Genomic DNA, 21,595 nt, shown 5'->3' with positions numbered 1-21,595 from the left:
GCAACTTTGTGAAAGTGATAACATGCTCTATAGACAGGCAGATTTGCTTACCTTTAGGTAGTTTTTAAAAACTTTAGCATCAGGTTGTTGAAGAGCTTGGCAAAACTCCTGCAAAGAAAGTGAACAAAAAGGAAAAGGTTTGCATGACTTACTGATTATTTTAATATTTTGATGTAATGTTCCTGGGGCCTACATCAAATCCTGAACATTTTTATTACAAATAATAAAAGCTTTATTTAATATCTCTTTTAAAATAACCATTCAAACCATGCCTCCCAGCACTTATTCATAGGCATTTGTTCATCAGATTTAACTTACAGGGGTTGTTCACCTTTAAATAAACATAGTATGATGTAGAGATTGATATTCTGATTCAATTTGCAATTATTTTTCATTTTTTATTATTCGTTGTTTTTGAGTTATTTAGCCTGGAATATGGATAGGAGAAGCCAGAATAGAAAGACAAGTCATAAAAAGTAGCAGTAACAATAAATGTATAGCCTTACAGAGCATTTGTTTTGTAGATGGGGTCAATGACCCCCCCATTTGAAACGAATCACAAGAAGGCAAATAATTTAAAAACTATAAAAAAAATATACTAAAAGTTAATTTTAAGGTGAACCACCCCTTTAAAACAAGTTGTGCCTGGTTTAAATGCTAAGTTGTATTTGCTTATAGATGTGATTGAATATTGATAGTTAAGATAATATAAAAAAGTATCAGGAGTTTATTTATACATAGCACTACAAAATACTTCCACTAGATCCCTCCATATGATGAAAGAAGCATAGTAAATGCAAACAAACCCAAAAATAACTTTACCATTGACCAAACTCTAGTAGTAACCCAAGTTGATAAAGAGTCTAAGCAGTTAAGTGCTGCTGGAGTGCCTTATTCTTGTATACATTATATTCTGGAGGTCACACTTGTCTTCTGTTGGACCTCCCTACGCTTTAGTACTTGCAGCTTATAGAAATGACATATTATTTAAGGAACTCACCCAGGCTACTCGTAAAGTCCATAAATATTTTCATGGAATAGCCACTAAACGTTAAACATTTTTCTCTAAGGCCCATGCAAATGTGGGTAAGATCAGTTACCAATGGAATCTCATCTGACACCTTGACTCTGCCTGCAAGTGCAGATGTCGGTGGATGTACAAAATATATCTGGCAAGGTTAGAAATCTGAAAACTAAAACAACATCCCTAAAGCTACCGATGCAGTCTGTAAAACTTGGATAAGTTGCCTAGGATCACACGAGTGTCTTGACGTATTATGCCCACAATGTCTTCACTGCTCTAAGAGTGAGCCCAAATGGCATTTGCCTGTGTGACTGGAAACAGGCAAAGTGTCCACATCCAAACTAACTATAATCCTCACACAGACCCTTAACATATGAAGGGGGGTGTCGATATATTGGGCACTTCCAGTGAATTAAGATGCCAGTGCTGCGAATCTTTCTCTAGTGTACCTTGCATAGACAGTATTCTGAAATCTATTAAACCTGAAATGATGTCAGCAGAGGGTGGGCAGGAAGAAAAGAATCATATTTTGCATCTAGTATTGATACCCTTGTCTGCACTTTTTTTTATTAATTTTTTGTGTTTTCAGGGTAAAGATAAAACAGTACAAATATGTGTCGTCATACACTCAATCCATATAACTGTCAATGTACTCTTACATAATGACAATAAACATATGAAATAATGAATTTAGGAAATAGGTGGAGAAAGGGTAGGGTGGGTAAGGACAGGTGCAGATATAAGTAGGAAGAGGAGCGCTGGGGTTGCTTACTTCTATGCCCAGGGTTACCTTAAAATGGGGATAATAGTGAAACATATTCGTACAACTAAATAAAACTAAGGCAAACAACCCTTCCTCATTGCTGACAACCATGACCATAGGGATTAGAAGGTCTTTTAACTATAAAGGGAAGACCTGAAAGAGAGTGTTCTAAAGTGTAGCAAGCATTGTGACATCCCACACCTATTCTGGGCTCCTAAAATTAGAAGAATAATGGCCTCGTCACCCAGCCATTAATATGAGATTGTTATGCATTTATTGATTTAATAGTAGTAAATCAACTGGGGAGGAGGGCAACTGTCATGTCTGCCGGGGGAATACAGCAAGACCAAATGCTCCTAAAATTTTTGAAAGATCGCCCGTCTGTTATACACTATCTGCTATAAATGTGTGTGTTATAAGGGCTGTATGACTGAGTAGATAAGCGCATATATCTAGACCAGGATCAAATAAATTTTGGACATTGCCACCATATGCGCGTACAGTTCCATCCCCTCCCCAACTGCAACCTCTAAAACATTGTGTCTTATACTTAGTATTTACTTTATGTAATCTGGCAGTCACCATGTACCAGCGTAGGAGTACCTTACAGGATGTATTGATGAAACAGTGAGCTACTTGCATCCCAGGTTCTTTGCCATTCCGTTTCTTCTAAAGAATGTCCCAAAATCCACTCCCAAACTTACATATGAAAGTCCATGAATCATAACCTCAAGTTTTTTGAAGGTCACTACACCCCACTGTAACTTAATCAAACAATGCTCTAATCCTATCGTTTGGAGACAGGACACTGAAACCAACTAACCAGCAGGAGATATCATCCAGCACCTACTGTATGAAAGAAATCAAATGAGTTTCACCGATTGCCCTGCCTCCCATTATGGCTGATCTGAACTCCAGAAGACTGACAGCTAAGCCTGACTATGGGAAGAGCTCCTACCAAAGAGTGAACAATTTATTTCAGAATCATAAAAAGTCAACCTGTAGCCCGAATATAGAAAAGTGTCTGTATCCAAAATTCCAGCTTTACCGTCATTTAGGGTGTTATATGGGGTAATGTTTTTATATTTCTACAACCTTGTTATTAGCTATGGGGGTACTGAACAAGGAGACTTTTACCTGAAAAAGTCAGGCACTATTATAGGAAAATGAAGAACAATAAATTACCTGAATAATTTCTGGTGCTACCTGTAGTGATGGCAGGTACTCTTGCTGCAGATACTGAATGCATTCCGGCCCCTAAAGACAAAGATAAAAAAAGTTAACAGTAATACTAAATTGGATGTTTACTGAAAGTTATTTTTAACAAAATAGTTTGAACGGGCAGTTTTCACTGGACTTCCCACATCTAATAAGAAACCGGTGATATTTTAAAAGATAAGTCTGACAAGACACCTGTTTTTGTGCTTCATTTGGAAAAAGCAATTGTCTGTATTTGTGCCACTCAATATAGATTTTTAGAGGCCCCACGGTGGCAGGGGCACTGCTGCCATGAGGCGAGTTGAAAATGCCAAAATGCAGATTTTAAAATCGTAATTTTGTCTCTACTAGTGATACGCGCCCCCTATAACCTCTCTAGTGTTCGAAATGGTATGCATCGGGTACATGGGTGGGTGGCATCAGTAAGGCCCCTCAAGGTTACAAGGACCCCTGAACCACCCCTACACGACGGGAAAAGATGCTCATGAAAATTTGCAAGAAATCACTACAGAAAGTTAAATCTTAACCACAGAGCAAAGAATACACCACAATCATGCCATATTCACCTCTAAATATGTTTATATACATAGGACATGTTTGTTATAGAATATATTAACAGAATATCAATATATCAGTTATATTTGTATAAGATATAGTAGGTTTGAATATGCACCGAGTTTTACTTTATTAAATATTACAATGTTCTCATGCACATATATACAAATTATATTTTGTCAACAAATCCCCCCTTGCACTGAGCATTATAACACAAAACAGTTATTTCAGATCCGAGGAAATAAAAACGTACCCTTTTGATATAAATTGTTTTCATAGTTACTGCACATTCTGATAAAGCCTGAGAAGAGAAGATAAAAAAAATCTATGAATTTCATTTTAGTTTCGGCACAGAAGACAAATCTAAAAGCGATATATCCACGTTCATTACAAAACTGCTCTATAGTGCAAGAATAGCTTTCCTTTCTCTACTACCTCATACATATGGATGACATAAGACCCCAGTCAATATATGTACATTTACATATTCTGCTAGAGGCTGCACATTATCTTATATTGCTTTGCTTCTTACACTGCACTCTAGCCAGTAGGCATACACCATAGGGAGGCTGGAACAGAAACGGACAAAAGAAAAACGAGACTTTTTTTAATTACCGTTAAATCCTTTTCTCTTGTCCTACATTGGGGGACACAGGCACCATGGGGATGAAGATCCTGTTGCCAGAGGATGGACACTAAATGGTTAAAGAAGCTCCTCCTCCTGCACTGGGCTTTATCCCATGCCTACTTCCTAAACCCTCAGTTTTCAGGCTGAAGAAGGAAGGACCACCCTAATAATCAACTGGCAAACAGAGGAGAAACTTCACCCCCGTAAAACTCTATAATAGAACAGTCTAACACATATTAACTTCAGAATTTTACAGGGAGGGAAGGCCTGTGTCCCCCAATGTAGGACAAGAGAAAAGGATTTAACGGTAAGTAAAACATCTAGTTTTCTCTTGCCTAGATTGGGGGACACAGGCACCATGGTGACGTCCCAAAGCTACCCATGAGGGTGGGACTTAACCCCAATGCTCAGGAAACAACAGCCTGAAGCACTTTTCTCCCAAAGCTTGCTTCTGCTGATGCAAAGGTATGTATCTTGTAAAATTTGGAGAAGGTGTGTGGTGAGGACCACACTGCCGCCATGCAAACCTGTTTAGCGAAAGCTTGGTGGAGTACCGCCTATGAAGTGCTGAGGGATCTGGTTGAGTGAGCTCGGATTCCAGAAGGAGGAGGTCTACACTTCGTAGCCTTGGATGGTCAGAGGCCTTTTCTAGGCCCCTCCGGAATGATGAACATGCTATGTACCCCCTTAACACTCTCAGTAGCTGAAATGTCTCTCCAAGGTGCGAACTAAATCAAGTGTGTGAAGTTTCTTATCTATTGTCTCTATTGCCTACGGCCGCCATGTTGTCTGATTGTACTTGTACTGGCAATCCCTTCAATTTGTTTGTCCAATGGGACAGGGAACGCCATATTGCCCTGAGATCTAGTATGTTGATGGGGAGAGATCTTTCGTCTGGGCTCCATTTGCCCTGGACTGTGAGACTGTGTAGGACTCCTGCCCAGCCCTGGAGACTGGCGTCTGTCGTTAGTACCGTCCATGAGTGGTTGAAGTCAGGGAAGCTCTTTCCCAGTGTCATTGGGCGAAGCCACCATGTCATGGATTCTCGAACTGGACCCGTCACTAGTATCTTGCGGTCCAGATCTCTGCGCATCCTCCTCTGATGCTGCAGGATTAGTCGATGCAGTGGTCTTGTGTGGAGTTGTGCGTATGGTACTGCCTGGAATGACGCTAACATCGTTCCCAACACTCTCATGGCTACACGTAAAGCAATGAAGGTCTCCCTCTGAATGGTTAATAGCCGTGTGCAGAAAGAAGTTATATTGTCTGAGGAAAGAAAGGCCTTTCCCTTGCATGTGTCTAGCGTTAGACCTAGGTATTCTGTCCTCTGATGGTGTGAATACTGATTTCTGGTGGTTGATGAGCCAGCCAAGTTGGGTTAAGGTCTCTATCTAGGTCTTTATCACCTTCTGATCCCTCCTCCTGCTCTTCAAGGGAGTCTGGTGGCGAGGGATATGGGGGCGTTTGAATATGGAAGCTTGCCAGTCTGCTTTAGAGGGGTTTCCTGACAGATGCTCAAGCAGTCTGTCTAATGTCTCTGGTATCCTGGCAAGGTTCTGAAGTCCTGCCAGTGATAGAGATAGCGCTCGCACCAGTTCAGAGTCAGAGCTCACTTGGCTAGCTGAAGCTGAGGGTGGTATTAGATTGGGACATTTCAGGGATAGAACCCGCTTCGCAAGATTCACATAACGGATCAGCAGAAGAGCTAAATAATTTTGCCCAACAAGAAGTGCATGCAGAAAAGGAAACTGTGAGTTGTCTGCACCCTGAAGCCTGATCTTATGAGAGAGAGAGTTGTCAGCTTCATCTGTCATGGCTATGTGGACCCTAAAAATAAGGCAGGGAATAAGAGGCCCAAGGGATCCTCGCTGTATGCGTTGAGGGATATCTGTGAGTACATGGAAAAGTATAATCACTCACCCAGACAGCTACTGACAGACATATACATGATAGGTGTGAGTCAAAACAAAACTCACAAAAAGTTCTGCGGAGTTCCGTTGAGGAGGATGGCTCCGGATAATGGGTGTTCTTCCCTCTGCTTGTGCGAAAGATGGCCGCAGGATGACGTCAGAAGGAACTGGAAGCAATCGGCCGCATGTGGGAGACCACAATTAAAATGTCCGTCATGCGTCTCCCTAAGGGAACACAGCCCTTAATCAAGATGGCAGCCGCGCCAGAGAGCATGAAGCAGTGACCTGTGCCTGGTAAGCGGCCGCATGTGGGAGCCCACAAGTAAAATGGCCGACGTGCGTCTCCCTAAGGGAATACGCCCATTATTCAAGATGGGGCCGCGCCAGAGAGTGCAAGGCAGAGACCAGTGCCTTGGAAGAAGATGCAGCAATGGCTGGCTGAGCATGTTACTTGTATCCCCCCACCCCATCTAACGCGCTGGTGAGAGTTGGCGGGTTGCAAGGGAGGGATTCTAAGGTGAGTGCCGATAAGGGGGAATGGAGGGGAAAATCTACTTACCCCTCCATTGCCAGCCGATAGTGCCCAATGCTGGTGCGTAGACCCTGTCCCGACCACTGGTGCAGCCTCCACAGAGCGGAATCCAGTGGCCACAGGGTAGTGATGGAGCCTCAGCCTGCAGACCTCCGTGGAGCAGGAAGGCTCTATGGGCACAAATGAATAATCATCCATCAGGGATTCAGATGATTGTCGGCTGGGGGGCTCTGGGAGACACAACACTGGCCCCCTTTTCTGGCATGGGCCCTGATATAGAATCCGTACCACTACTCCCTGCCAGGTAGTGTCCGTCCTCCTTCTGAGGACACTAAAGTAAAACTGAGGGTTTAGGAAGTAGGTAGGGGATAAAACCCAGTGCAGGAGGAGGAGGAGCTTCTTTAAACGTTTAGTGTCCATCCTCCGGCAACAGGATCTTCATCCATTGGTGCCTGTGTCCCCCAATCTAGGCAAGAGAAACCTTTTTTCCACCTTTCAGTTAACTTTTAGTATGGCCTTTTCTTAGAATCATTTCAGTTAGTTTTTATTTTTTATTATTATTTGTCTTCTTCTGCCTCTTTCCAGAATTCACAAGGGGTTCACTGACCCCAAAAAATAATTTCAATGTTATTGTTACCTTTTTACTTATATTTTTGTTCACACCCTCTCCTAATCATATTGCAGTATCCTATTTATACCACTACCTGATCGCTAGGGTAAATTGGACTAAATTGGAAATTGGACAACCAATTATCTTCTAAAATCCCAAACTGGAGAGCTGCTGAACAAAAAGCTCAAAAAACACGAAAAATAAAAAATTAAGGCCAACTGCAAATTATATAATAAAAACAGTCTATGTCATACTAAAAATGAGTTTAAAAGGTGAACTACCCCTTTAACTGGCCAGCTCCAATTAAGCTTATAAATGTATTTACCAATACTGTTTGAGCATCTGCAAGATCAAAGCTGGGTTTTAAGGGTGCCAGAAAGCATGCAGGAACAATGTGTTTGTAGACAAAATCTGCAAATCCAACAAGTCCATCTTTGCCACCTGTAGAGGAAAAAGTATCTATTGTGAATCAAGCCAAATGTGATCTGTTAAAAGCAAATTTGAATACAAACTAAAGTATATCTGTTGAGTTTCTAGTATACCAAGCATCTTTTCCCATTGGTGCAATTCAGGAGGGAAGACTCTGCAGGGGAGCACAAGTTATTACTAAGGCTTTAGTTCTAAATAATGCATTACAAGAAAAGATGTAGGTAAGTGCAAGTGCTGCATTGCAGACAATGCAAAGTTAACATGGTCAGTTATGCACCACCAGGGAGGTTGAAAGTAAAGAAGGAATGCCAACATGAAGTATATTGTATTGTTGTTGTATTTATTCCCTTTTCACTTATTAATAAGCAATAAGTTAATAAGAGCAAGATGAAACAAGTAATAGCCTCAATTGTATAATATATCCTTACAATATATCATCATTAGCGTATATATAGTGAACGCTAAGGTAATGTGAAACAACCAGCAACATGTTAACCATTAAAAGGAATAACAAGTTAGCTGTTGGAATGGAAAATTTGCCTCCTAATAAATTCATGTAAGACCTAAAATCTTACCCCACAATTCTACCAGCTTTGACAGGATAATGAAACATGTTTTCTGTGCAATGGGATCTGGGTATTCCACAGCTCCTTGGATTACAGTGAATAAGACACGTTCCACATTTTCAGGTCCTATTATCCATAAAACAGAACAGTTTAGTTTTGCAATCATGCATGTTCTTAAAATTTGGCTTAGAGTTATTGAATTCAATACCTACCCTGATTGGCTATAACCTCACTCATCCCACTGCCACTGACTGTTTGAAGGAAGGCAAAGTAACTTCTCCGTAACATCTGTTTATCCAAAGCAGCAGATTGGTCGTTTTCCTCTGCTGGACGGATTAACATCTCAAATATGGCATGCAGAAGCGGCATAAAGACTTGTTGCAAAAATGGTGAAACTTGGGTCTACAAGAAAATGAAAAAGCAATTAAGTGCAAAAAAATACATAATCAGAAAATAGAGTGGGTATTACTACTCCCTGTAATATCCTTTTCTCTACATGCTGATGAACTGGGGTAAGGCCACTGGCAAAAATACCCCTCTCTGCTCCATAAACTAGTGAATGACAAGAGTGGAAATTAATGCACACGGAGTAGTGACAGGTGGATTTCTGTGCCAAAATGATAGCTTTAGAATTTAGGTATTGAGGATCGCCACTTACTGTGCATTAAATAGGAGGCTAGTCATACTTTAGCACAAGTAATAGTGACAAGCAGAGGGGGAGTTTTGATTTGTTGTTCTCTGCCTAAGTAAAGCAGGGGACAAAATGTCCCATATAACTCGGATTCTAATTTTGGTAGTAATATTTTCAGAACATATTCACATTTTCAGAAACACACCTTAAACTTAGCCGTTATCTGATTGATTAAAGGAATGAATTCATGCAGGTCTTTTGCTTCACAATCTTTTAGCATGTGCTCTGAAGCTGTTGGGATAAACGGAAGAACTTCCTCTTCCAGACATATGATCATGCGGTGAAGAAAAGTCCGCACCCCTCCTCTCAAGATCTCTTTCTGAACAGGACAGCTAAGAGCTGGGAGAAAGGTTCTTAAACAGTCCAGGTAAACTTCAGAGCAGCCACACTGCTTCACAGTCTGTTTGTTGCTAAAAGCTTTGCTTGTACGGCTGTAAAGTAAAAAGATAGAGCATCTTTAATAGTTCTGAGCATGAAAAATTATGTAAGGCATTTCCTCAAAAAGTAGCATAATTTCTTTACAAAAAAGAGCATTTATTGCCATGAGTAGAGGGCAATACATAGAAGCAAAATGCAATAGCCTGACAGCTTGGGCTTGTGCAGTGTGACTTGCCAAATGTTTCAGTTTATAGGTTTAAATTAAATTCATATGATCTTAAATTGAAACAAATTATTTGAAATGAGTCACGTGCCTCTGAATACAAATATAATGGTGCTTCAACAAATTATACTCATGTATAAAAGTTACCTAGCAAATCCAACTGCATGATTCAGGCAATCCGCCAGCACTGATTGTCGCTCTTCATCTTGCTCCAGCATTAGTTTCTCCAATAAGATTTTGAACTTTTCCATTAGTGGACTCAGCAGGTTCCTCATTAGGATGTGTTTCCGGTGTGCAGGGTAATCACTATTTACTATAAGCACTCCCGCAGTTTCATATATAAAAAGTTGGTCATCGCTAGTTAGCAAGGTCTGAAAGCCATTTGCCTGAATGTAAATTGAAACAATTACAGATTAAAATATTTAATACTTAAAATTGCAGACCACATCTAAGGTTCATTTATATCAATCAATGAGCACATTGTGGTATAGTGGTACATTAATGATATAACAACGTACAAGTTATTCAAATCTGATTTCTAACAGATATATATATATATATATATATATATATATATATATATATATAATATGGCAAGTTACTGTACCCTTTTTTAGAGGTGCATTGAATCCAAGCCATTTTCAGCAGGATTTTGATTGGGATGTAAGAGGTGAGCCGGGACCTCGATTCTGGGATGGCAGTGGATGTGATTTACATAGACTTTTGCTAAAGCATTTGATACAATGCCACACAGACGCTTACTGGTGAAATTAAGGAATGTAGGCCTGGAACATAGTATTTGTACCTGTATTGAGAACTGGCTAAAAGACTTCAGAGTGGTGGTAAATGGAACATTTTCTAATTGTACCGCAGGGCTCTGTACTAGGTCTTTTACTTTTAAACTTGTTTACTAATGACCTGGAGGTGGGAAATGAAAGTACTGTTTCTATTTTTGCAGATTATACTAAATCGTGCAGAACTATAGGTTCCATGCAGGATGCTGCCACTTTGCAGAATGATTTGTCTAAATTGGAAAACTGGGCAGCAAACTGGAAAATGAGGTTCAATGTTGATAAATGCAAGGTTATGCACTTTGGCAGAAATAATATAAATGCAAGTTATACACTAAATGGTTTTTGTAGGTAACACCTTGTTTAATTCCGGGCAGTGTCATTCCGTGGCTACTAAAGCAAATAAAGTTCTGTCTTGCATAAAAAAGGACATTAACTCAAGGGATGAAAACATAATTATGCCTTTTTATAGGTCCCTGGTGAGGCCTCATCTGGAGTATGCAGTGCAGTTTTGGACTCCAGTCCTTAAGAGGGATGTAAATGAGCTGGAGAGAGTGCAGAGACATGCAACTAAATTGGTTAGAAGGATGGAAGACTTAAATTATGAGGGCAGACTGTCAAAGTTGGGGTTTTCTCTGGAAAAAAGGCGCTTGTAAAGGGACATGATTACACTTTACAGGTACATTAGATGACATTATAGACAAATAGCAGGGGACCTTTTTACCCATAAAGAGGATCACTGTACCAGAGGCCACCCCTTTAGACTAGAAGAAAAGAACTTTCATTTGAAGCAACGTAGGTGGTTCTTCACAGTCAGGACAGTGAGGTTGTGGAATGCACTGCCGGGTAATGTTGTGATGGCTGATTCAGTTAATGCCTTTAAGAATGGCTTGGATGATTTCTTGGACAGACATAATACCAAGGCTATTGTGATACTAAACGCTACAGTTAGTATAGGTATGGGTATATAGAATTAATGTGAAAGTATGGAGGGGTGTGTGTATGGATGCTGGGTTTTCTTTGGAGGGGTTGAACTTGGTCTTTTTTCAACCCGATTTAACTTGTGCCTGGCCAAAAAAGTCTGAACCCTTAAAATCAAGTGACCCCCAAACCTTAGGGTTTGCATATGCAAATAAGGTTTCTTATTCAACTAAAAGATTTGGGATTCTACCAAATGGGCAAAAAAGTGGAAAAGTAGTAAAATAAGGTACCATACTCAATCAGGAACTCGTGCAAAAAAGTGATTATTTATTGATATAGATTTCTGGATACATTACTTTTTTTGCAGAAGTTCCCTAACAACGCACACACAGGTATGGAATCCGTTATCTGGAAAGTTATGAATTACATAAAGGCAGTCTCCCATAGACTCTATTTTATCCAATTTTTTTTACATTACCGTATTTCCTTTTTCTGTGCAATAATAAAACAGTATCTTGTACATGATCCAAACTAAGATATAATTAATCCTTATTGGAAGCAAAACCAGCCTATTGGGTTTATTTAATGTTTGCATGTTTGTAGACTTAAGACATGAAGATTCAAATTACAGAAAGATCCAATATCCTGAAAGCCCCAGGCATTATCATAACAGAAACCATAGCTGAACATTTGGGTTGAGGCTATACACCAGGGGTGTCCAAACTACGGCCCGCGGGCCAACTGCGGCCCGCGATCCATTTTAATTTGGCCCGCATCAATTTCCCCCAGCCAACTGCTGCAGGCACCTTATTCCATCTGATTGCAGTGCAGCTCCCTAGAGAGGAGAGAGACTGCTGCTGCTGTGCCGGCACGCCCACCCCGCTTCGCTGGCTGGGCTGTGTGGAGACAGCGTGTGGACGTCACAGAGAGCTGTGCTGTCCCGACACGCCCCCTCTCCACGGCTTCACTCTGGTTGGCCGGAGTCGGACTGTGTGCCTTCCCTCTGTGGAGACTGGGTGGGGACTGGGAAGACAGTCTGAGAGAGACTGCGTGCTGCCACCAATCACGGCTACGAGGTAAACCTCAGTCAGAGTCAGTCTGTGCAGGAATCTTCTCTTCTTCTGTGCTCACACAGCACACTCCTCCACAACTGTCTCTGGCTGTCAGAGTGAGCTACAGAGGGGTGGAGGAGAGAGGCAGACACACACAGACACCATGGAGCATTATGGTTAGGGCAGTGTTATGTAATTGTTCTGGTTAGAGAACACTGTGAGACATAAGCACGTTGCAGACTTTTATTGTTAAGGGGTTGACTCTTAGAGAGAAAGAGATGCAGGAAGCTTGTCAGGGCTGATTAGTGTGGTAAATAATTATATATTATCCCCTCAAGTATAAGCTGAAACAAACTATTGTACGTTAGAGTTGCCCTGTCCATTTTGGGGCCTCCCATTCTGTTGTGCCCCCAGATAATGGAACAATTAGAATGGTCGGCCCCCACACATTTTCACCTCACCAAATCTGGCCCTCGTTGTAAAAAATTTGGACACCCCTGCTATACACCAAGACTCTGGAATGTTTATGTTTAGAGATTCAATACTCCGCATACAACCAGTGTAAGAAGATATAAACCAGCAATATACAGCAGATAAAGTAGTAGTTCAAGAGTAATAGCTGAGGTTTATTCAATGTGTTAATTTGTTCTGGCAAAAACAAATCTAAAAAAAAGACATCACTATTCAAAGAACTTTATCTTTACTTACATGTGGTGACAGCTCCAGTAGATCTTGTATCCTTCTCAAAATATCTTCAACAAATGCATTCATCTGTTTGCTATGTTGGGTAAGAAAGTGTGAAACTTCACTAAACATTAATGTAAAAATAAGCATATAACAAGCAATGAGCAATGTGATGTAACCTATATTTAGGCAACAACTAGAAGGAACACCAAGATTAAAATACTGGAGGGGTCATTTACAAACCAAAAGCACATCCCTTAGCGCTCAGTTGAGAAGAGCATACTGTACGTCCAAAGTCTGCTGCAAAGTTAGAAAGCAGGAAGGGGGTGGGAGGGGAGATGCCTTTATGAATACAGCTCTGCCAAATGCAGGCAGCATTGTATTCATGGGGGGAAGATGCAGGTACTTGCTCTCCAGACCAGTTGCCAAGGGGGTAGGGTTTAAAGGAATTGTTCAGTGTAAAAATAAAAACTGGTTAAATAGATAGGCTGTGCAAAATAAAACATGTTTCTAATATAGTTAGTTAGCCAAAAATGCAATGTATAAAGGCTGGAGTGATTTGATGTATAACAAGTCAGTCAGAAACTACTTCCTGCTTTTCAGCTCTCTTGGTTTACACTGACTGGTTACCGTGGCTACCAGGCAGTAACCAATCAGAGACTTGAGGGGGGGCCACATGGGTCATAACTGTTGCTTTTGAATCTGAGCTGAATGCTGAGGGTCAATTACAAACTAACTGAACAGAAATGTCCCATGTGGCCCCCCTTCAAGTCGCTGACTAGCTCAGAGTTATAGAGCTGAAAAGCAGGAAGTTGGATTCTGGCTGTTTTATTTGACATCTGTTCACTCCAGCCTTTATATGTTACATTTTTGGCTAACTAACTATATTAGAAACATTTTTTATTTTGCACAGCTTATCTATTTACACAGTTTTTATTTTCACACTGAACTATTCCTTTAAAGTGCAAAACAATTGCGAGTATGCACCTTTTGTTTTTTTTGTTTTTTGCACTGTCCCAAATTCAATAAATGAACCCTTAGATTCTCAGCCTGCAAATGGAAACACCAATGGATATATGCAGAACTGACACTTTATGATGCTGTGTAAAACACTGTGTGAAAAAAAAAAAAAAAAATTACTAGCAATGTTGCCCATAGCAACCAATCACCAATTTAATTTAAACAGTCACCTAAAAGTTAAAAAAACAAAATCAAAGAACGGATTGGTTGCTATGGGCAACATCCCCAGTGATTTTTTAACAAAAATGCTTCACACAGAATCATAAATAGGCCCCTTAGCCATGGTCTTTTCAACTGTTGCTGAAATATAATTCCCTAAGCATTACCGAACAGTCACTGACAACTTGAGCTGGCACAAAGGCACCAATTCACAGACTTATAAAGCAGTTTGGTGTTTATCTATTTGCGTCTGGAAGCTGAATCCAATTGGTCAAGAGAGACCACTATATTAGCAAGCTAAGTGAACATCACCACTGATCATATACAATGTCTCAGTGGACAATTAGTTTTTGATTTTGGTGTGACTATATATAATTATTCAAAACACCTATTTCAGGGGCTCCACACAATCACCACTATATTAGCAAGCTAAGTGAACATCACCACTGATCATACACAAGGTCACATATGTCTCTGAGGACAATTAGTTTTTTGATTTTGGTGTGACTACATATAATTATTCAAAACACTTATTTCAGGGGCTCCAGACAATCACCAATAGCCTACCAATTTAGTTATCAATACGAGGCAGTCAAGTCTTTGACAGCCAGTACTGTACATACTACTGTACTATAGCAGATAAGTAGTTTTCCTCTAGTTTGCAGCAAATGTTGCATAAGAAGCGTAACATTACAACACTACTATTATAGTAGGAATCATCTTTGGAACACAAGCATACTAGTAATCAAAAGGCACTTACTGAAGAGTTTTAACAAATCTTGAAAAAAGGTAAGCAGTTCTGCTGCGGACTTTGGGACTAGCATGACGCAGACCTCTGTGGTCCAAAAAGGCCATCTGAAAGACACAAGGAGCACTTTCAACTAAACACAATTATACAACTACTTTGTAATTAAAGGGGTTTCATAAGAACCAACTGAACCAGTATAAATCAACAAGATGGCAAATTTTAAAAAAGGGAACTTTTGAGTTGTGGCTAGAAGTGTTTTGGTTACTGGACAAAAGATTATGTCTTAGTCAAATTTGATTATCACATTGTAGCTTTTTTCCTTTTAAATAGTTTTCATGGTAACAAAGCAAATGACTTACCAAAACATTGGGAATGTGAATGGGTTCTACAGCAAAGAATTTTTCATAGCGAACAACAGTTTCAAAAAATTCTAATGCTACTGAGGTATGATTGTATGCGCTCACACCAGAAGTCACCAGCTACAAAAGAAAAAAAGATGTATTGTTAATACCTAAAATAATCTTTGCATTCATGTAACAAGGCTGCATGCACACAGACCCAGAATAAAGCTTATTACACAGAACAAAGCTATGTTCACTCTATTTTTTTTAAAAAAAGTTTCCTTATATAAAAAACTTTTAATGTTATAAATAAAATACTCACTGTCCTCATCATGTCCTGTAAGACACTGGCTTTAGCAGCATCACCACAGAAATGAGCCCCATGGGATGCTGGGATTGCCTCACCCAACATATACAGCAATCTGATGGCAACTTCGACTTCCATAAAGGGAGCAGTTTGCCAGTTCCTAAGAAAAAAGCAAAAATAAATGGCCTAAAACAAAAGTAAATTTGAACAAATTTTAAAAGATCTAGCAAAACCAACTGTTAAATGGTTTAACCTCACAATATTCATTAAAAGGATACTGAGTATATTAAAAAATAAACAGTCCATCCTTCCCAACAGCAGACATTGTGGGGACCTTGTGTATGAATGTGATAGGGACCTTAGAGTGTAAGCTCCACTGGAGCATGAACTGCTGTGAATGAGGTATAATCTCTAAAGTTCTGCAGAAATGTGTTTGCACTATATAAATACCAGGAAATAAATATGTACATTTACTTACTGTAGTGTATTATTGAAAACTCTGCGAACAGAGGACAACAGTAACTCAGGTGAGACTTGAGCCAAACGGTCCAGTAATAACTTAAGTTGTTTTCTATATTCTACAAACATTGCCTCATCTTCACCCTGTCAAAAAAGAAAAAAAAAAAAAAAAAGTCAATTTATTTTTTGCTTTTTATTACAAAATCATGTTTCCATTTACCTTCTTAGCCAGTAAATTTTGACCTATTGGGGAAAGATTGATGTGACTTTTTGGTTAATGTTCATAATTCAAACAGACTGTACATAAAGCATTTCTAATCTCTGTATACTCTATGAGACACAGCACTTAAATATGACAGTTGACCCTATAACCAAAATGTGAAGTAAAAAAAAAAAAAAATACTTTGAGGCATTAAGTGTTTTTATAGCTAATGTAACAAATATGGTGTATACAAAGATTTTGTGTGAAAGCACATCATTTTGTTCTTATTCTGACTCACCTACTTACTTATAAAGTACATGTAGTTTTTAAAAGTGTGCACTCTAATTCTTGAAAAACACTAAAACCAATATTAGCATTAAACATATCACAAGCAGTGATTTGTGGACCAGCATGAAACCCATGGGAGCTGTGGGTCAGGTGGGTTTGGGCCAACTTACTCATCACGCATTTAGCTTTTCTTCTGCTCTCTCCAACCACGACCACTCTGCTGGCTTTTGGCTGCCACCTGGGTTAGTATCAGAGCAGGTTGAATTTTTGTCAACCTGCACATCTAATCACAGGGTGATGGCCTCGATGACAGTGATGCTGCAGCTTCAAGGGATAGCTATTATCCCGTATTTAGACGACATTCAGGTGAAGGCGGACTCCCTTACAACAGCCAGGGATCATATGGATGGAAATACTGCACAATCGTGGAGTGCTCTACCAGTTCAAAACCCACTTGTTGAAAGTGCTGGGTGCTGAACCGGAAGACCCTTCCCTTGCACGGGGTCAAAGGTACATGTAGAAAATAATGCAGAAGCACACCAGTATATTGCTCAATGAAGTAGGTGCCTTATTTCACCCATGTATATCTGCAAAAAAAGGGGCAACATTTCAGCCCCTCTGGGCTAAATAAATCACCTACTTTATTGAGCAATATACTGGTGTGCTTCTGGATTATTTTCAACAGTCAGAAACAGTCATTTTACCCAGTCAAGTCATGCATTTCCTGGGACTTCAACAGTCCAGAACAGTCTTTAGGTTGGTGGATAGATCCATCTAGACTGGCTCAGGGATGATCCTGGGAAGAACAACGATGGATGTTGATCACCACCAACGCAAGTCTGACAGGATGGGGAGCAAGGTTCGATCAAAGATCGGCACAGAGCATTTGGTCTCCTGCGGAGTCCAGACTACCCATAAACATATAATAAGAGCTTCGGTTGAAACACAAAAGCATAAAGGTGCAGTCTGACAATGCTTACATAAACCATCAGAGGCATGAAGAGTACATCCGCTTGGATAGAGACACAAAAGATCATGGACTAGACAGAGAACTAGAACGCAGAGATAACATTCCCTGGACACTAAACTGGGAGGGCCGATTATATAAGTTGAAATTGCTTGGATCTGGGAGAATGGGAACTTCTACCGGAGGTGTTTGCATTACTGGTAAACAAGTGGGGACAGTCAGCGACCTCATGGCATCACGCCACAATGCAAAAGTTCCACGGTTTCTCTCCAGACCCAAGAGCAGAAAGAGTGGACACAATGCATATGCATTCCCTCCAATTCCCATTATACCGCAAATTCTCAAGAGATTTCGACAGAAGAGATGGACCCTGATTGCTACACCTTTTGGCCAAGAAGGCCACAGCTTTCAGACCGGATATCTCTGGCAGATGGAAATTGGTTCCGTCTCCAGGTATGCCTGGACCTTCTTTGCCAGGGACCCATTTTGCACCACAGTCCAGCCCTGCTGTTTTTGATGGCTTGGCAAAACAACCATCCTAAAGTGCAAAGGGTTCTCAGATAAGGTTGTGGAGACCATGATTAGGGCTAGGACGCCTATCTCATCTAGAGGAGCTTCTTTTTGATTGTCAGTGCCTCGCCTCGCTTAACCCAGTGGTTCCTATGTCCTACAATGGACTAGAGATAGAGAGATTTTATGGTAGATTATAAAAAAAATCTCCTTATCGCCCATGTTTTCTAGTAAAGTAATTTTAACATGGCTAGTTACCCAGTTTAAATGTCCAGTACCTACACACAAAAACAGACTTACCTCATTTTCAAAGTTGTATTCATCATCATAGGTTAGCTTCCTTATAACTGCCAGCATAACTGCCTAAAGTAAATAATGCATTACTAAATGTGGAATGTTGAACAATCCATTCTTTCAATAAATTTGTATATGTTAATTATCCATACCACAAATTATGGATTGATTTATTATTGGTAAAGAAACATATGAAATAACTAATTTTAACAGTTCAGTATCCCTTTAAATATCATCGAAATGATAAGCCTTTTGTATGAAAGATTCCGTTTCCTTAACTAGCAGGCATTTTGCCAGGGGTAAAAGTGCAATACAGTGGGATTGACTAAGGCTTTTCTGTAAATATTTTGGACTGTTCAGAGAAATTTAGAACAGTGGTTCTCAAACTAGGTCTAGCCATTACAATTTTAAAATACAAACTCTACAATTACACTTCTTTGGTAATTCGATTTGCCACTCAGAACTGGCAGCAACTAAGACAATGGGAGGAAAAAAGCCTAGTCAGTTATCACCAGCTTTAAAAGTTTATCAAATAGTTGCAAATGAATTGCTACAGAGTCAGATACAATGTTGCATTTGCATCCCCCCCGTCTGCACTTCCAGTTAACCAGTTCAGGTGCTAGGCACACTTATTTTGTTAAAACGTAACTTATAATGGTAGTGCTATGAATTAATAACGATAATTAAATATGGTTACAATTAACAAACTACACCATTTGTTTTTATTAATTGTGGTTTTATGGACACGGTCCAGCATTAGTTATGAGTTAATATAGTAGTGAATCTATTGTACTTGGCAGCAGGCTCAGACTGGCAATCTGTGAGGTGGCTTTGACATTGCTTTGCCCTAAACTCAAAAAGCTGTGATTGTGATGTTTGCCTCACTGTTGAAGACATGCTGAAATAAAATACACTGTAAAAAAACATAAACTCCTTACCTCTACATTAGCCTTCTGTTGATTTGAAAGCATGGCAAGCTGTAATAAAAACAGTTTTCAGCCAATGGAAAAAGAGAAACTGAACACAATAAAGCAATAAAATATTATTATATAGTAGATATCTGTATAGGAAAATGGTAAATTATATCAATCCAATATCTAATTAATATCTGTATTAATCTACTATCTGTACTAAGTACAGGTATCATGTTTGGAATATGAATTTTTGTTTCTGAAATCCATACTGAGGTGTCATGGGCCGCCACTAAAATAAATAAAAAAATATATATAGAATATATATGTTATCTATATGCCAATGTCTGGCTTTTAACAGGATGATCATCTCCCATAGATTCCATTTTAATCAAATAATTAAAATTTTTAACAACTATTTGCCTTTTTGACAGAAAAAAAAAAAAAGACTTTTAGTGAAATAAATGCATTGGTATGAGGTGTGTGCCTTTCATTTTTTACATTTGTGTTGTTTAAGTGAAACAAATGTTGGAATTCCAAAACAAAAACCTACATATTGCTTAACTGGCCACAACTTCAATAACTGAACAATAGGTATCATTAGCCAATTTTCCTATGTTTATTCAGCTTTACAGCAGTCAGGAAAGTACAATATATACATATCTCAGAAGCCTGCATATATAGACAGACACATTAATATCATTACCCATAAATAGCAAAAAAAAGCACGAGGACTTGCCTATGTTCTTTTACCTGTTTTAAGATATGTAAATACTCATAGCAAAACCCAATTATATTAGATGAAATATCATCATCTTCATGAACAAGCAGCTGCAGCATTAGAGGCACTTTCATTTCAATGGACTGCAGAGTATCTTGGGCACTCTTCATGTCCCCAGCTTTAACCAGTTTACTCCAGCTAATAATGAGTGACTGGCCCATGCCATTGACAAGTTTTGAAAACCTGGCCAGGAAATCCACATCTTCTTCCTAAAAGTTAATACACACAAGTAGGTTATTAACAGCAGGCAAAATGGTCAACATCATTTCATACTATTTAATAATAATAATAATAATAATAATATGTAACCTATTTAAAACCTATGTAAAAGAAATGTTGCACTGAAATGTCTGGATTCTAAAATGTGACTTTATGCTGCTAAATTCAGGCTTTTGTCCTAGCAGTACTGAGATGCATAACTGCAGCGAGAACAAAGAGCACATTTTGCTTGTAGCCTGGGTACAGAAATGCCCTGTGTGTTAAGCATAATTCTGCAGTTAAGTGTAAGTAAAGTGATAAGGGGTTAGAGGCAATTCTTTACTAACGGTAAAGCACATTGGACTCACTCCACTTGACCAGCACAATTAATTACATTTTCATAATCCAAAGGATGAAGTCGATGCAATCTGCTACAACATGGGCAGTAATGCACTCCCTTACCTGATTAATGCTGAAGAAGCCAGCTGACTGTAATACTTGACATAAAGATTCCACTAGTTTTGTTTTATCTATCGGATCCATTCCTTTATTTACAATTTCATATAAGCAGTCACATGCTTCCTCCCGGAGAACTTCCACTGACAAGTGACCTAGCAGCATATTTATGAATCTGAAAGAACAAAATGGAAGGGTGCTATTACCCGCTTCATTTCCTCCAGTTATAATAATCATGAAAAAAACAGCCAAAGAGGTTCTGACAGAACTTCAGTTTGTTTGTATGGTTTTCAAGGCATGGCAAAAAGCCTTACATTGTGACATAAATTAGCCAGCTACACACATAAAAATAAAACACATTGCATCAGCATCTGTCATCATAAACCAGATATGTTGTGGATTACATTGAACACAATGCAATAGGAACTGCAAAAGATGTGTGTTGAACCCCACCCCATACACGGTCTGGCACTTAGAAAATGGACTATTAGAAATCTGCTTTAACATTTTCCCCCTCTTGACATTTGTTTGTGGTGGCTTCTATTTTATTCTCCACTGGTTCACATCCAATAAACATTTTTTAACTGTAAAATTGGGTTCAAAATTTGAATTACAAATAACATAACCCAAACTCAGCTACTATTATTTGGCATCACAGTTGCCCTATTTAAATTGGTACTTCCTCCCAGATCCTGCAATTCCAATATGCATCTTCAGGAACTAACCTTGGCATCAACAGATGACATAGGTAACTTGCCAAACCATAACTTAAAAAAATTATAAACACAATCTTCCACATTGTTCACTTCATGCAGGGCTTGGCTAGCCATGCTTAAATTGCATGAATTGAATCCCTGTATGCTCTCCATGGTAAACTATCTAGGACAACTCCTGTCCCATTTCCAACATCATCAGGATTTTATATTATGCTTCAGAAAAGTATTTAATATATTGGAGATCTTTTGAAACATTCCTAACT

General features: G+C 39.3%; 1 protein-coding gene across 3 annotated transcripts in view; it reads right to left on the bottom strand.

Moving 5' to 3' along the window:
• xpot.S (exportin, tRNA S homeolog) overlaps positions 1-21,595 on the bottom strand; it is a 39,575-nt gene that overhangs the window by 2,387 nt on the left and 15,593 nt on the right. For all 3 annotated transcript variants that reach the window (XM_018255991.2, XM_018255994.2, XM_018255993.2), the window contains exons 8-24: positions 20,623-20,791; positions 19,935-20,171; positions 19,209-19,247; positions 18,277-18,339; positions 16,029-16,153; positions 15,566-15,710; positions 15,262-15,381; positions 14,915-15,009; positions 13,000-13,069; positions 9,675-9,913; positions 9,072-9,357; positions 8,448-8,637; positions 8,245-8,361; positions 7,566-7,681; positions 3,814-3,861; positions 2,973-3,044; positions 52-108 (exon numbers count right to left, since the gene is read on the bottom strand). In XM_018255991.2, the coding sequence (XP_018111480.1) occupies positions 52-108; positions 2,973-3,044; positions 3,814-3,861; positions 7,566-7,681; positions 8,245-8,361; positions 8,448-8,637; positions 9,072-9,357; positions 9,675-9,913; positions 13,000-13,069; positions 14,915-15,009; positions 15,262-15,381; positions 15,566-15,710; positions 16,029-16,153; positions 18,277-18,339; positions 19,209-19,247; positions 19,935-20,171; positions 20,623-20,791 (2,188 nt within the window). The remainder of the gene's footprint in view (positions 1-51; positions 109-2,972; positions 3,045-3,813; positions 3,862-7,565; positions 7,682-8,244; positions 8,362-8,447; positions 8,638-9,071; positions 9,358-9,674; positions 9,914-12,999; positions 13,070-14,914; positions 15,010-15,261; positions 15,382-15,565; positions 15,711-16,028; positions 16,154-18,276; positions 18,340-19,208; positions 19,248-19,934; positions 20,172-20,622; positions 20,792-21,595) is intronic.

The sequence above is a fragment of the Xenopus laevis genome, chromosome 3S, assembly GCF_017654675.1.
Source record: "Xenopus laevis strain J_2021 chromosome 3S, Xenopus_laevis_v10.1, whole genome shotgun sequence".
Taxonomy (NCBI): Eukaryota; Metazoa; Chordata; class Amphibia; order Anura; family Pipidae; genus Xenopus; species Xenopus laevis.
This window is presented reverse-complemented; position numbering and strand designations above follow the sequence as displayed.